The 15599-nt window shown below is 36.7% G+C and overlaps 2 protein-coding genes across 6 annotated transcripts in view; one reads left to right on the forward strand and one right to left on the reverse strand.

Moving 5' to 3' along the window:
* The window catches only part of LOC138127779 (cytochrome P450 4C1-like), a 32186-nt gene that overhangs the window by 16195 nt on the left and 392 nt on the right, over positions 1 to 15599 (forward strand). For 2 of the 5 annotated variants that reach the window (XR_011158403.1, XR_011158406.1), the window contains 4 exons: positions 13654 to 14099; positions 14155 to 14340; positions 14390 to 14456; positions 14503 to 14629. Coding sequence is in view for 2 of the 5 variants with exons in the window: in XM_069043834.1 (XP_068899935.1) it covers positions 14982 to 15150; positions 15333 to 15512 (349 nt within the window). In the remaining 3 variants the exon portion in view is untranslated. Of the gene's footprint in view, positions 1 to 13653; positions 14100 to 14154; positions 14341 to 14389; positions 14457 to 14502; positions 14630 to 14981; positions 15151 to 15332; positions 15513 to 15599 lie in introns of those variants that run through there. The other 3 variants (XM_069043834.1, XR_011158404.1, XM_069043835.1) reach the window with 3 other exon arrangements.
* On the reverse strand, positions 436 to 8896 carry LOC138128176 (cytochrome P450 4C1-like). The gene is made up of 17 exons (XM_069044359.1): positions 8048 to 8896; positions 7804 to 7995; positions 7563 to 7748; positions 7447 to 7513; positions 7274 to 7400; positions 7168 to 7219; positions 6939 to 7120; positions 6713 to 6881; positions 6331 to 6510; positions 6060 to 6233; positions 3213 to 3404; positions 2980 to 3165; positions 2864 to 2930; positions 2684 to 2810; positions 2585 to 2633; positions 1956 to 2533; positions 436 to 1903 (listed from the first exon to the last, which is right to left on the reverse strand). The coding sequence occupies exons 1-16, from the start codon at positions 8235 to 8237 to the stop codon at positions 2091 to 2093; spliced, it is 2583 nt and encodes an 860-aa protein (XP_068900460.1). The 5' UTR covers positions 8238 to 8896; the 3' UTR covers positions 436 to 1903; positions 1956 to 2090.

Below are 15599 nucleotides of genomic sequence, written 5' to 3' on the forward strand. Positions count from 1 at the left end.
CGTTCTAAAGTAAAGATTATATTATTTTCTTTGAGCTTTTGATGACCACGTGACTCTTTAGAATCTTATATTAATTTCTTTACCGCGAAGTATGTGATCTTCTTGCATTTACCGATTGGGGAAACGTGCTCTTGTCAAGGGGAACTAGTATGCAATTATTACAAAACATTTCCATTCATTATTTATGTCTTGGATTCTCGAGTTCGGGAAGCTACCGCCAGTGTCCGTCGCACTCAATTAGCTGTGGTCCGGCATAAGTGCACAAACCGCCATGTCACCCGTAAACGGGACAGTGACCAAACTAGGCCAGCTGACACGTGAAGAGAGGTACCCTTTGGCCCTGTTAGAACCTTTTTTCCCTTTTATTTTCGACCACCGGAGTAGACCGGGGTGATCTATGAGATTCCAGGGCATCGCGTCGGGTTCAATGTAATGGGAGAAACAAGTCAAATCTAAATCGGATCACATAGTTCGCATCTCAAACTCGTATAATGCTGTTCGCGCCATAAACTCCTTTATTTGCCCAGCTTAGTCATTTATTCATGAGCAAGATCTCCATTCGAGGGGCGCGAGTCAAATCTCATTGGGTCAAATTTTCACCAAATTCTGTTATTAAATTCATTTATTTATTTCTGTCATTTGTTGGGACCAAATTCCACCACACTCGATTATTTGTTAAATAAAATTTAAGTGAAGTGTGTGCAATGGTTTTAATTTCATCTTTGAAAACCTTCCAAAGGTACGGCCTCTCGTTAGAGCTTAATTGAACAAAATGAAAAATAAAACACAACATAGGATCCATAAATATTTCTTTTCTCATTATTTTTGTTTCGTATTTTTCCGCAAAATTTCATCCGAGGGAATGCGGCAACCAACAATACACCAAATGAGGGAGGAAAAAAAATCATCGAGGAAAAGTCAAGGAAGTAGAAAGGTTACAATATCTTTAAAGAATTACGAGATAGAATTTTTTTTAACACTTTTCGCATGCTCAGAGGGTGTCTCTGAATAATGCACAATGGCGTTGTTTCGCGATTTTTTAACCAGCCTGTATACACAAATAAAGTTGCAAGCAAGTTATAAGGTACATCCGGACCAAAAAAACATCTGTGGACTTAGGAATTATTGAAATAATGACAAAGAGATAAAAAATTGCTACAAAATATATTTCAATATAAAATCAACTCCGAATAGAAGTTGTAGAGTGCCAACACTTTAAGGAGAACACACCAATAAAGTTGCGCCGCAGACGCAACTACGTTGGTCGAGTCCATTCTTCGATTTTTAGGGAGGGAAGGTAGAACCGCTTCGCTTACCGGCCATGCGGCGTCAGAGGCGTACGTTCATTCGTGATCTGCTTTGCCAGTGTTCGTGTCGTTGTTTCGTGATTTCAGGGTTGTTTTCTATTGCAATAAAATCAGCTCTTTTCAGAACTAAATAATTTTTATTTCTTTATTTGAGCGAGGTTAGTATTGATAAAAACGGTATCACAATAATTCAAATAAAAACGTATGCCCCCATTTCTGAACGCAAGTGATACGCCACTGGACAAAACTTCACGGACAGATTTGGATGACTCAACGTGTTCTCCTTAAAGTGTGCGGACTTTACAATTTCTTAGAAGCTACTGCTTTAACAATAAATAAATCTATTTAGGTATTTCTTGGCAGAATTTGACCAAGGCGCAATTACAACGTACAACCTAACTTATTACTGTCGGAACTGTTTACGACCAACTTCTTCCCCTTTTCTAGCAAATCTTGACTCTCATCTTTGGGCATCATCAGAATGGCATAATCCAGTTCAATCTCTTTTATAGTATTGTAAAGCACAGGTTTTACTGTGTAGACTTTAAGAAGACTGGAAAGATTAATCTTCATTCCCGTAATTCCAATTTTCCAACCTAAAATGCTCTCAGTTGGAGTCGCAACTTGTCCTTGAGAGTTGTCTTTTACCTGGACAATTTCTGGATCCGTGACTGAACGGCATATACGCACAACGGTGTCTCTTTTCCACCTCTTCTGGTAAGAATCTGTCTGGATCAAATCGGGATGGGTCAGGCCACATGTCAGGTCTCATATGGATCTTCATCATGGGAATGATGACGTTTGATCTAAATGGAAACACTTGAGAATCTGAAAGTGTGTTAGTAGAAGCAGAAATCTTGTCGAAAGTGCAGTTGTACCGATTTCGATTGTTTTGTCTATATATCGCATCACAAAAGGAATTGGTGGAAAGAATCTCAGCGATTCTTTGATGACTCTCTCCAGATAGTCCATGTTGTTGACGTCCTCCAAAGTGGGATCTCTGTCACTTTCTCCAAACAACGAGTCAAGTTCTTTCTGGACGTTCTTCTGAACTTCAGGATACATCGCCAGTATCAGAATTGTGAAGCACAAAGCGTACGTTGATGTTTCGGTACCGGCGATGATCATATTCTGAAGTTCAGCAGAAACGTCATTCTCGTTTAGTTTCCTTTCGGCGAGTAGGCCAAACAAGTGATTCAAATAAGGTTTGCTCCTCAAATGGTCATCTGCAAAGTTGCGATAATGACTTGTCCCAAAGCGAAATCGAAAGAGATTACCAGAGAGGTCAGGCTCGTAACTAAATATTTTTCTCTTCAGGTCCATCAACTGAAACAAGATATTCTCGATATTGTTTTAGCTTTAGAAGAAAGTAGTACCTGATTGATGAAAGGCCACATGAAATGAGCCAATTCTTCGAAGCTTTCCCCCAACATAGAATGATAGAAAATAAAATTGGGAAACAGCCATGGCTTTAAAGAGCGCTCCACCACGATCTCTTCATATCTTGAACAACAAACCACATTTATTGCCCTTATCCTCATAATTCTTTTATTTACCTTCTAACTTTCATTATGTACTTCTCTTGCACTATCACTAGCTCTGGACTGATGTCAGCGAACGATTCTACCAACAAACCATCAACTTCAACCCTTCACCTTTGAACAAATCTTACCACAGAAAGCGTTGACAGAGTGTTGCCAAATTTTAGGCAACAACTTGATCGGCCTTCCTCTGTAGGTCTTTCTGACATCATCCATAAACCTGTTGGAGTGTTTGACAAATGCCTCAGTGTACGAATTCAAGATTCTCTGGTTGAACGTCTGATTGATCGTCTTTCTGCGACCTTTCCACACGTTCACTACAAACACTTCATCATTTTTGATTTCTTGCAAATCGGTAGCGTACCTCGTGATGTCACCAGACCGTTCCCGAAACACAGATGTCCAAATCGGTAAGAAGAAGACTTCTCCAGATAATCTGTGAGAATGATGTCGGCGTCGTTCAGGCGTGACGTGACGATGTGGAGATCGGGACCAAACCAGATCTTGAAGACTTCGGGGTGAGTGTCGATGTATTGGAGGAGTCGGTAATAAAATGCTGCAACCACAACGATTACGGTGTACACTACTCGCCCGATTTGGTGCCAATTGTTTTTAGGATTTTGTCCAAACATGAAATTATTTGGGTTTTGATTAGAGTTTTCCTGGAAGTCTTGCAGCGTAGTAGTAGAGCCATCGTCTTTTCCAAAGCAATTTCCAATGTCAACTTAACCTCATTTCCGCTTCGAAGTGTTGCTTGATTGTTTCTTGCGTACCTGGTCTGTTTATTCTAAAAAGAAAAAGCTTGTTCCAAAGCTAGATAACTTTTGCACCTTTTAAGCGAAAATGAACAATTTTTCAAATTTGGGGTATTTTGCCGTGGTTGGTAACAAATGTCATTGTTTGGAATGGCGCCATTCGACGACACGAATAAAATCACAATAGTTCGCGGTAAAAGCAATTTTAGCCAAAATGTTGTGGACAGCAATTTACCAGAGATTAGTCTAACTGGCCAAGACACGTTTAATGTTTGCAACAATTGTATGTTCCACGGAAACAACAACTTAAGTTAAAATTCGTATTGTTTTGACGCTTATTTTGACATTTCATTTTCGTCATCCCTACCTTGAAAAAATAAATTGCACAAGTCTGTTTCGATTCAAAGTAGATAAAATGTTTTTGAAAATAAAAAAGTGAGAGTGAAAAGATATAGTTCAGAGCAAAATGGAGGATAGTTCGAGCCATTTCTTTAATTTTCATTGTTACTTTTTTAACTGAGACACTGATGTTATTTACTTTCTTCTTAAGTGCTCAATAAATACGTAATTTGTTGAGTGTTGAGACCCATCAGTAATGTATTTCATTATTTCATTTTTATTTGATATTCTTTGTAAATCACCTTTTTGTCAAGCTAGGAAACCAGTAAAACCAAGTTGTTCTGAGCGTTGCATATCGTAGATCAGACAACATTATTCGATTTCTGGTGAAAGAGTCGGCAAACTTTCAACGCCTACAGGATCCGACATTCCTATGTAAACACTGTATTACTAACTACGTATAAAACTTTAGATTATCATTTAGTGTTGACAATACAGAAAACATTGACTGACAAAACTGTTTATGTGTCATTCATTGCCAATAATATTAATAAAATTTGGTTGGTGTCATTGCTTTTGCCAACAGGAAAAATGTTTTTGATTAAATCGTTCTGAGATCTGGAAGAGTATTATTATTGCAACCACATAATTTGGTGTAATTTTTTGTGAATAATCTTAATATGATATCTGCTTATGGTAGTAGAATTAATAACAACCCATATTCTTACTTAAAATTATCTTTGTAAATTTTACAATAAATGTTAGTACACTTTAAATTACTCTTTTATCAACGAAAGAACATTTGCATTTATTGTTTATGCAAACTAACAGACAATGACTCACCAACAATAAAAATTAAATTATATTTTATTTAACTTTTTAGAATTTGCGTTTATAATACGTCTATAGGTAAACGTCAGTCAGTAGGAGTCGTTTATGGCCTTGTAAAAGTACACTGTACTTTAATGAAATTTTTATCAATATTTCAGTGTATTACACCAAAAAAGTTCCATATTAATCCATCCGTTACCTTGAATTACGAATTAATACGAAATTCCCTAGAATTTGAAAATTTGAAAAGGGTGCAAATTTTAAAAAATAACATAAAAAACTGGTTTTATAAGGGTATTGGCGCTCTCGTCCCATAGAAAACTCCCCTACGGGTCGTTTTCTACACCTGGGACTCGTGCGCCAAATCAACACTTATAAAACTCGTTCTATAATATACTATTAAACTGTACATTTTTCGTCTTGGCTGATAAGTTAAAAGTCACATATTTTGCACCTAGAGTGTTTGTTGCTTTGTTATTTACATGAATATTAAAAGCGATTCACCCAGTTGCCGACCTCGACTTCGTCTCGGTCTTCAATCTCTGGGCTTAGCACAAAATTACCTTCTACTCTGGATGATGTATATTATTTTAGCTTCAAGCGTATCACAAAAAAAATCGGACAAGAACTCATTTATTTTCTTTTGCTGCAGTTACAGTAAAATGACAATTTTCAATCTTAAAGTTTTCAAATTTTAAGTTCTCTTGTAATATTATTAGTACTTGAAGAGTCAATGATATTAGTAAAGTCTACTAAAGTCTAAAATTTACTTTTTAAGGTTGAACGGCCATCTTGCTATTTTTGATTTTGATATCTGTCATCCATACACATGGGCGAATCGTGTTACACCACGGTTGCACCGGTTGGGTAATAATTTAATTTTTTCGCTTTATTATATGCTCTTTTTAATAGGAATAATTTAATTATTAAATATTTCGTGTAATTATTGATAAATAATCGTGAGAAATGCTCCAAATCATTTTACATTTGACTCAGTCGAGCCGCCTGTGGACATTTCACTTCCTTGGATTTGAAGTGTTTCAATTTCGGTTACAAAAAGAAGCCAGTTCAACCGTTTCTGTAGAGGTTATAGAGATACACAAAGGCGCCATGAAGATAAAATAATTTAATTTGTGTACAAGATAAAACAACAGAGAAGAGTGTAACAAATTCAACAAATATAAACAAAACATAACTACCCCGACATATTAAGCAGATTTTTTCTGTTTCTCTCTTTACATTTTTAATTGGCAAACCAATATCATAAGTCATAACAAAATGTTATAAACATTTCTTTTCTCTTTTTTTCATCTTCACTCTGCACCCTCCTTTCGGATATGCGACGATTTTCACCCAGAAGTCTAATTCTTCGATCGATTTATATTTACTAGACTGGATCTCGTAATGTTTAAAGAATACCGCCAATGTGGTTTTCATCGACAACATGGCGTACTTGAAACCTAAAACGAAATCTGTTCAGATTTCCGAGGGACAATCTAATCTGTATTAATTTTGAATCCACAAAAACCGTTTCTTTCCTTTTCTTTAATTACGTACCAATGCAATTTTTGGTGCCGCTACTAAAAGGAAGATAAGCATACGCAGGTCTACTTGCTTCGCTTTCTGCAAGAAACCTGTCGGGATCGAAGACTAGAGGATCTTTCCAAAGATCTGGTCTTCTGTGAAGGGACATCACTGGAATATACACTTCACTGTCTTTTGGGAGGACGTGCGAATCTGTACACATAATTCAGAAGGAACAATAAAAATACTTTACAACTGTTGAAAATGAGGAGATGGAAACTAGAACACTTTCTGAGAGTTAATTTTGCTAAACAATTTATAAAGCAACTATTGTTTAGTTATTAAAGCTCAAAAACTTTTCAAGAAAGCTAAATTTCGGAGGAAACACCAATTTTCAAAATCAATATGTTTCTACCTAATTGTATGTCCTTGTCAACAGCTCTTTTGATGAACGGGACAGCAGGAAATAATCTCATGGTTTCTTTGATAACACGTTCTAAACAATACATCTTGTTGACATCTTCTACAGTGACATTTCTCTCGCTACTACCAAATATCGAGTCAAGTTCCTCTTGGATACTTTTCTGTGAGGAAAGAAAAACAACAATAAACCTTTTATAATGTTGCTAAAAAACACCGACCTGAATAGTGGGATATAATCCCATCATACTTAAAAGTAAACCAACAGTAATAGCAATCGTTTCACTAGCAGCACATAGAATTGTGTGCATCTCATCCACGACATCCGTTTCAGATAATTTTTCTGATTCAGATTCTAGATTGAGCAAGTTATTCAGAAACAATTTCTCTTTGCCACCGGAACCTAGAAAAAATTGTTCACATTTCTCCCGCACAAGAAACAGTCCATACCACTGTAAGTGTTTTTGCAGAAAGCAGAGTCCATTTTCTTCATTTGAATTATCTAAAAATGCGGATTTATAAATAATGAACATGATAAAGAAATCTTTGTATTTACTTGTCTAAGAAAATTGAAGTTTTCTCGATTGATGGTGGTAAGTTCTTTGCGCAAAGAGCTGTATTTCCAGATAAAATTTGGATGAAGCCATATATTACTGGCACGAATGAGGAGGATTTCGGCCATTCTGAAACAATGTTCTGTCAATCAGAAACTACTCATGAATCGATTACCTGCTGACGTTTGCAATGTATCGATCTTGGCCGGTGATTAAATTGGAGTCTACATCGAAGAGTGTCTCTACATAAAATTCTTCAATAAAACGTGACACAAAATGTCAACAACTCACCACAAGCAGTGCCCAAAGAGCAACTGATAAATGCCTCCAGCACGTCAATATAGTTTCCGTCACATTTCTCTTCAAAATGTTGCATCAAGTGTCTGGCACGTTTGTCGAAAATATCGACGTACGCATTTAAAATATTTGTGTTGAAACTTTTATTAATAATTCTCCTGCGTGTCCTCCATATGTCAGCTTTGTAAAAGACAACAATTGTCGAAATTGATGTCACAAACGATTGAATACTGACCTGGTGACGTGAATAGACCCGTTTGGAACAATTCTTCCATATGTTTGATGGTTCCTAATCGATTAAAACAAGTTTTGAGAATGACTTCAGCGTGAGTTGGTTGTGTTGTGAGAACGACCAGCTTGATGCCCATCCAGAGTTTGAAAATTGGCGGTTGGGAATCGATCAGGTTCGTCAAAATTTTGTAAGAATCTGGATGAAGTGAGATTGCTTGGTGTTTGTTAGTGAGAAGAAGAACTACAACCTTTGTATCCTCCGATGAAGAGATAGGTGCTCCCTATGATGGGCCAAGCGAAAGGACCTTTGATTTTTGATCCATAATAGTAAAGCCATCGCCTACTCCAGTTGTATGTCAAGAAGAAAATTAACACCAGAGTGGATAAAATCAAACGCATGGGTATGGTGTGGTTTTCTTTGTGTTCTGGACTAGTCATGGCTTCAGAATACCTAGAGAACGACTGTCGAAAAGTTTTGATTGCATGTTCCTTTTAAGTGTTATCAGGTGGCCTTAGAACAAGCGATGGCTCATTTTACAATTATCAATTTCTTTACTACTCATTAAAATCTGACCAATGAAAATGCTCTATTTTTTAAAATTGGACCAATCAAATTGGAATTACGCGATAATTTTTCACGGCAACAAATTATCGATAATTTTTTGACAATTTTTTACATGTCAGTTAAATCAGAGATTTTATAGCATATATTTGAAGAAAGCACATTATTATTAACAATATTAATTAAATATGAATTGATATCTTGATTATAATTTTATTATTATTTTGTTCTATTACGTCAGCTGCGAGCGTGTACAAATACGTCATTATGCATTAATTTTCGAGTTATTTGAACGATAGGAAAAATGAGGCGTAGCTTGGTTAAGCCATATCTAAAAAAACGATAACGCGTTTTTTTGACATTTCCTTTGATTTTTTAATTGCTAGACTGGCAGGTTTCGCCAAGGCTACACAGTTAATTTGCCTATCTTTTTCAAATTATATGAAATTTAAATATAAAATTAATACAAAAAATGAAGTAAAAAATACGTGCTTCGTATTTTTTTATCTATTTTTTTAATTGAAACAAAAAAACCAGGCGGTTATAGCTATTAAGACAACAAGGGTTTTATATTTAAAAATCGAGATCGTAGTTTAAATCAGAGCGACCGCAGGGAGCGAGGATTTAATAGATCGAGATTTTTAAACTATAAAACACGCGTTGTCTTCAAGATTTTTTCTAACACTAACATCTTATCAGAAGTTTTAATAAATTCAAAAATTATTCGAGGGGCGTCACAATACACAAAATGCGGAGGTTGCCGTGGGTACTATGGTAATAATATCAACAAATTTGGAAAAAAACAATTTTCATCGTTGAAATGTGCCAAAACGTTCCAGAAGAAATAAGAAAAATTGGGATGGAGCCGAGTCGAAGACCCGCCCTAGTAACTTACCCGACATCAATTTAAACCAATCTGAATTGACCCGAGATACCTACCTAATTTTCTGTTAAAATTTTTACCAGTTATTACCGCCGAACTATAAACACGTAAATAACTTTATAAGCCGCCATATTGGACATTCTCGCAAATAGTACATATCATTTCCAACATAAAAACACATGCCCTTTCAACTGGTAATGTCAAATTTTCATGTTACCTCATTATTTTTTCGAGCAACCCCCACCCTCTTCCACCCCTCGTAGTCGGATTGACACCAAACTCTAATCGGTAGTCACTATTAGAGAGTTATTTCCAATGGCAAGATCCGAGATTATTTTGTTAAAAGTTTCAGCAGTTATCGCCGTCGATCTATGAAGAGGTAAATAACTTTATAAGTCCGCCATATTGGAAAAATCCGAAAATAGTAAACATCGTTTCCGAAATAAAAACACATGCCCTTTCAAACGGTAAAGTCAAATTTCCATGTTCCCTTATTATTTTTTCGACCTACCCCCACCCTCTTCCATCCCCCGTAGTCCAATTGACACCAAAAGCTTTTCAACTCGAGAGACTACGGGTAAGTTTGTGTTGGTCAAATTTGAAAGCAATCGGTCAAAGCGTTTTTGAGTAATCGTGGGAGAACGAAAAGTGGGACAGACAGACGCACAGACAGACGCACAGACAGACATCATTCTAAAAACTTCATTAACGTATTCAGGGGACCTCAAAACGTAAAGATCTGATGATATTAGCAATTCGAAATTTTTGACCGATCACAATAACTTACCTTCCTTTGGTCGGGTAAGTTAAAAAAGGGGCAATTTGTTACCAATGAAGTCTAAAAGAGCATACGAAAAGGTGTATGTTTCGTTTCAGGGCCGGAACAATAAAAAAAAGCATCACGGAGGTAACGGAAGATGTCATTTTGGCTTTTCTTCATATGGGGTAAGCGTGTAGAACTTCATTAAAAGTTAATTGACACTACGGCAAGAATCATTTGAAGAAAATGTAAAGATTGCCATTTTCGATGGCCGGGCACTTGCATTGGATGAAACAGCAGAAGTTAAAGAAGAAGATGTTATGAACAAGAGCACGAAGCTAATATGGCAATTCCAATTCAATAATTGTACTTTTCACTTTTGTGATAATTACTGTAAAAATGATGAATAAAATGTTACTTGAATGATGTGTGTGACCGTATTTTATGACTCTATAAGATACGTTGCTATTGACGACGTGTCTTATAGAGGAAAGCGTATTTTGTGGGAAACATAAGGTGTGAGCTCAAATGCACCATGGAAACAGTATAAGATATTAGTGTTAGAAAAAAAAAATAAATATTGTCCATTGAACATAAAATAGTTTAAAAATGAATTTAATGATTCAAAACTTCTGTGTAGATGATGTTTTTTGTAAAAACTCTTTAATCGTTTGCTAAATGCCCTTGACCGTCATATTCGGAAATATAAAATCTCAAACCATTGAATGATCAAACTTTACTTGCTGCTACGTACAATTGACCATGTGTAAAAACTGACTGCTTCAATAAAATTCCATTTTTTTCGAATGTTTGTCCTTGAGACTTATTTATTGTCATCGCAAATGCAGGTATAGTTGAATGTTAAATTTATACGGGGAATCAAAATTCTCTTATTGCGTGCGGTTCCAGTTAAAACTTCGCAATCAATAGCATCACGATGCATAAACTTGATGCGCATTCTTGTTCCATTGACTAATTCTTCCTTTGTATTCAAGTTTCTGATCAGTAAAACGATGCAATTAACTCTCAATGCTAACTTATGTGGTGGTAAACCACTAATGTCAAAGAATTTTGTATTTCACTCCTGTAGTGACCCAGTTTAAAATTTAAAAATTTAAAATTCCCGGTACCGCCACGAGAGCGCGCCAAATGGGAAGGTACTAGCGGCTAGACTAGGAACTACGAGCGGAAATATAGCGGGGGTTGAAGCTCGCTCGCGCGGGTGGTTGAAGGGGGGTAGGTCACTTTTGTTTAGTTTTTCGAAACGAACGCACCTTGCGAAGAGCGATCCAAGTTTCTGAAAGTTGTAAGTTAAATCTGAACAATTACACTACCGTTCCGAGTAGATATTTTGTGTCCCCGTGAGGAATTCAACGTTTTTAATTCACCTGGGTAATTTATCCCACTTTCGTTGCCTTTTTTTTGTGTTTTGTTTTTGGGACCAGGACCACGTGGTAAGGGTATGTTGTAGATTTCATTTTGTTGCATGCTGTTTCTTTAAGAAGCGCCCATTTGTTAATTTTAAGTGTTATCTTTCTCCCGGGAGGTTCTTTTTTTAGCAATCTGGTAATTTCGAAAATACGGAGCCGTCGCCCGAACCGCGTGCGTCCATTTTGTTTTTGTTCTTCACTAACATTTTCTAACGGCACTCGACCCGCCATTTTCTTTTTGGTTTTAACATTACCGGCGATTATTGTATTCGTGATTTATGTTGTTTACTGGTATTTGTGCCATTTAAAGTGGTTCTATTTTATCGTTATTTAACTTAGCGCTTAGTTCCCTTTTATTTCCTCATTGTTTAATGTTGCGTTTTGTTTTGCTTATGTTATCCTTGTTTAATGTTGCGTTGTGTTTTGCTTATTTTATCATTGTTTCATGTTGCCCCTTTGTTTTGCTGGATTTTCTCATCGTTTAATGTTACGCTTTGTTCGATAGAATTAAACTCTGGTTATTCCTTCGTGCTGTTGCTAGATTTCGGAAAAGTTAAAGTAAAATGTTGTAAGTGCGCCCCTGTGGGAGCTAGGTGACAATCAGGAAGTCGTGGGGTTGTTTAGTAAATTTCTGTGGAAGCTACGGTTATTTAGAGCCGTTAGCGAGGGCGGACCTTATTCTTTGCGGGAGCGGCGTCGGGATGTTTTTCGTGAAGCTTCCGTCGACGGTTATAGAGACTTTGGGGTTTTGTCCGGAAACGGTTGGTTGGGGACGGCGGACCTAGGTCTTTGCGGCTGCGGTCTAGGAATGCTACTCGTACGACCCCGAAACGCTCTGTCACTCTTGCTGGGTCGGTGAAATAGTCTGACGTTCATTAATACCCCGAATATCTATAAACGTCGCTTGATTTCAAGATGATTCAGATTATTCTTCTGAGTCCCCTCGCAGCCGAAAGTTTGTTACCTCCAGCTCTAAGCTCCCGAAGGCGTACCTTGACCGCGTAGTTCCAAATTAAACATTGTTTGTCATTAATCGAATTGTAAAATACGAGTAATACCTGGGATACGGTTTTTGAAGAGGGTTTTTCATCCGTCCCTGTCTGTAATAACTGCACCATAATTTGTTTACTTGTTTTGCAAGCGTTAACTGTCATTTTGTCTGTCATGTGCCCGTTTTTCTGTTATGTTAAATATTGTGCATTCATCTTGTCGTTTATCTTTGTGATGTACTCAACTAGTTAATTTCTTGTACTTCGTTAACTTAAGTTCTGTCCTTTGTATTCGTTTCTTTTTCATCAAAGTTATTACAGACATTTTTAATAAAAGGTATTTTGCGTCCCTCACATGTGTGTTTTATTTGCGGCACTCTTCCAACTGGAACCCTCACCGTTTGCCTTCCGAACCTTTTCCGCCAAAAGAAAATCACAACGTAGGGCTCCTCCGATTCGATGACGATCACGACCACATTTGTTACCGTTTTGCGCAGGTTCAAATATTTGGCGGAAAAAGTAATGTATTTAAATCATTACACTCCCAAGAGTTTTTTCTTATACATAATCTAAATAAACTCCCTCTTGCAGTGGATTTCACTGCGGGGGGATAAATCAATTACAAATCATCCAAGTTACTCCTTTCTGTCGTCTAGTTGTGGTTCTAAAAATTGGATAGCATTGTTTTGTTGTGTTAGGTGTACAAGTCGGGCTTTGTAACCCTGCGTCATTTTTACGAGTGCATAATTACCAACACGTGATTTTCCTTTGAAGGTTGTTGCTTTTATCGCAAAACAAGCAATGAAATGGTATTGACACTTACCAGTACAGAACACATTTTGAATTATCCTTTGAAGATTAAAATTTTTTTATAGATCAACAATGAAAACATTAAAAATCTCCCGACAAACCTTGTTTTTGTACCAGTTTAAAAAAAATAAATTAAACGAGTAAGTTTCGAAGAAGTACGAAAAATGTACTTGTTTAAGTTGTTTTTGAAAGACGAGACGGAAACTTCCAAATTTAGCTAATTCGATTTGAAAAATATTAATGACAAGGAGTTAGGGAGTTGCGCAAATGACGAAGAGGCTCTAAAGTCGATAAGATTTTTTTAAATAAAGCGATGAACTAGCAACCACTATAATTACTACGAAACTGATGACTACTTGATAAGTAAATAATCAAAACGATAAATTTGTAAAACTAGAACACATTTAATTGGCATTCCAGTATTTTGCTTGTTGCTGAGTTCAACGCCTGATACAAAAACGAAACGACATCATGTTGAATATAATTTTGTTCGTCTTTGTGTTAATTTTTTTGGCAAAGTACCACTGGAATAGACGACGACTTTACTACCACGCATGGAAAATCGAAGGTCCTTTTGCGTGGCCCATCATAGGAAGCGCCTATCTCTTCATCAGAGGACACGAAGGTTGTAGTTGTTCTTTCACAAACAAACATCAAACAATCTTGTCTTCATCCAGACGTTTACAACACTGCGACTAAGCTGATTAATTCTCAGCCACCAATTTTCAAACTCTGGATGGGCACCAAGCTGGTCATCCTGATAACACAACCAACCCATGCAGAAGTCATTCTGAAAACTTGTTTTAATCGACTAGGAACCAAACAACTGGAAGAATTGATCCACGTGGATCTATTCACGGCACCAGGTCAGTATTGAGTCGTTTGTGACACCAATTTCGAAAACTGTTGTCTTTTACAAAGTTGACATATGGAGAACACGCAGGAAAATTATTAATAAAAGTTTCAACACAAAAATTCTAAATTCGTATGTTGACATTTTCGATAAACGTGCCAGACACTTGATGCGACAGTTTGAAGAGAAATGTGATGGAAACTATATTGACGTGCTGGAGGCATTGCTCAGATGCTCTTTAGATACTGCTTGTGGTGAGTTGGTGAAATTTTGATTAACATTTTATTGAAACATTTTCTGTAGAGGCACTGCTGGATGTGGACCCCAATTCAATCACCGGACAAGCTCGATACATTGCAAACACCAATCGGTAATAAATTGATGAGTGATTATTGATTGACAAAATATGTTTCCAGAATGACCAAAATCTCCGTCATTCGTGGCAGTAGCGTATGGCTCCAATCGAATTTTATCTGGAGATACTCATCCTTGCACCAAGAGGTGACCAATCTTCGTCGTGAAGCGATGGATTTTATTAGACAAGTATGAAATACACTTCTCGTTTCTCTCCAATGATTGAACATTTTCAGATAGTAGAAAAGAAAAAACTTGACACAGGCCTCTACAAAAACTGTTCCGAGGGTAGGGAATATATTTGTGCGCTTAAGAAATTTAAACACTTTTTTCTAGATAACTTTGGCAAAGACAAATTATTGATAAATAATTTGATAAATTCGATTGAAGCAGAGGGACTAGATGAACGCGGTGTCTTGGATGAGATCCATTCAATTATTACAAATGTTCTGCTTTTATGTATAATGGGGTTGCATTCGAATATTCAGGTGGGTGTTCCGAACAAGATAAAAATGTTGCTATTGTTTTTGTTTCCTCACAGAAAAATATCCAAGAGGAACTTGATTCGATTTTTGGCCACAGCGACAGAATTGTCACTTTAGAAGATGTCAACAGGATGTATTATTTGGAACGTGTCGTCAAAGAAACCATGAGATTGTTTCCTCCTGCCCCGTTCCTTAGAAGATCTGTTGATGAAGACATAAAGTTAGGTAGGAATAGGTATTTTTCAGCTATACTCGTAATAACTAAACAGGAGTGGTCTATAAAGTATTGAGCGTGAAGCAAAATTATTTGTCACAAATTGTCCCAGTTGACACTTTCCTATTTTTCACAATTCGCAACTGTTACGAGTATAACCAATTTGGTTGTTAATTCAACATTGTGTCTGTAGACTCGCACGTCCTTCCAAAAGGTAGTGAAGTGTTTATTCCATTGGTGTCGCTTCACAGAAGACGGGATCTTTGGAATTATCCTTTAGTCTTCGATCCCGACAGGTTTCTTGCAGAAAATGAAGCAAGTAGACCTGACTATTCTTATCTTCCTTTTGGTAATGGTAGGAGAAATTGCATAGGTACGTAATTAAAGAAAATAGGAAAAAAACAGTTTTTGCCGATCCAAATTAGTAGAGATTAGATCGTTCTCGAGAAAACTTCACAGG

Source organism: Tenebrio molitor, chromosome 4 (genome assembly GCF_963966145.1).
Source record: "Tenebrio molitor chromosome 4, icTenMoli1.1, whole genome shotgun sequence".
NCBI lineage: Eukaryota > Metazoa > Arthropoda > Insecta > Coleoptera > Tenebrionidae > Tenebrio > Tenebrio molitor.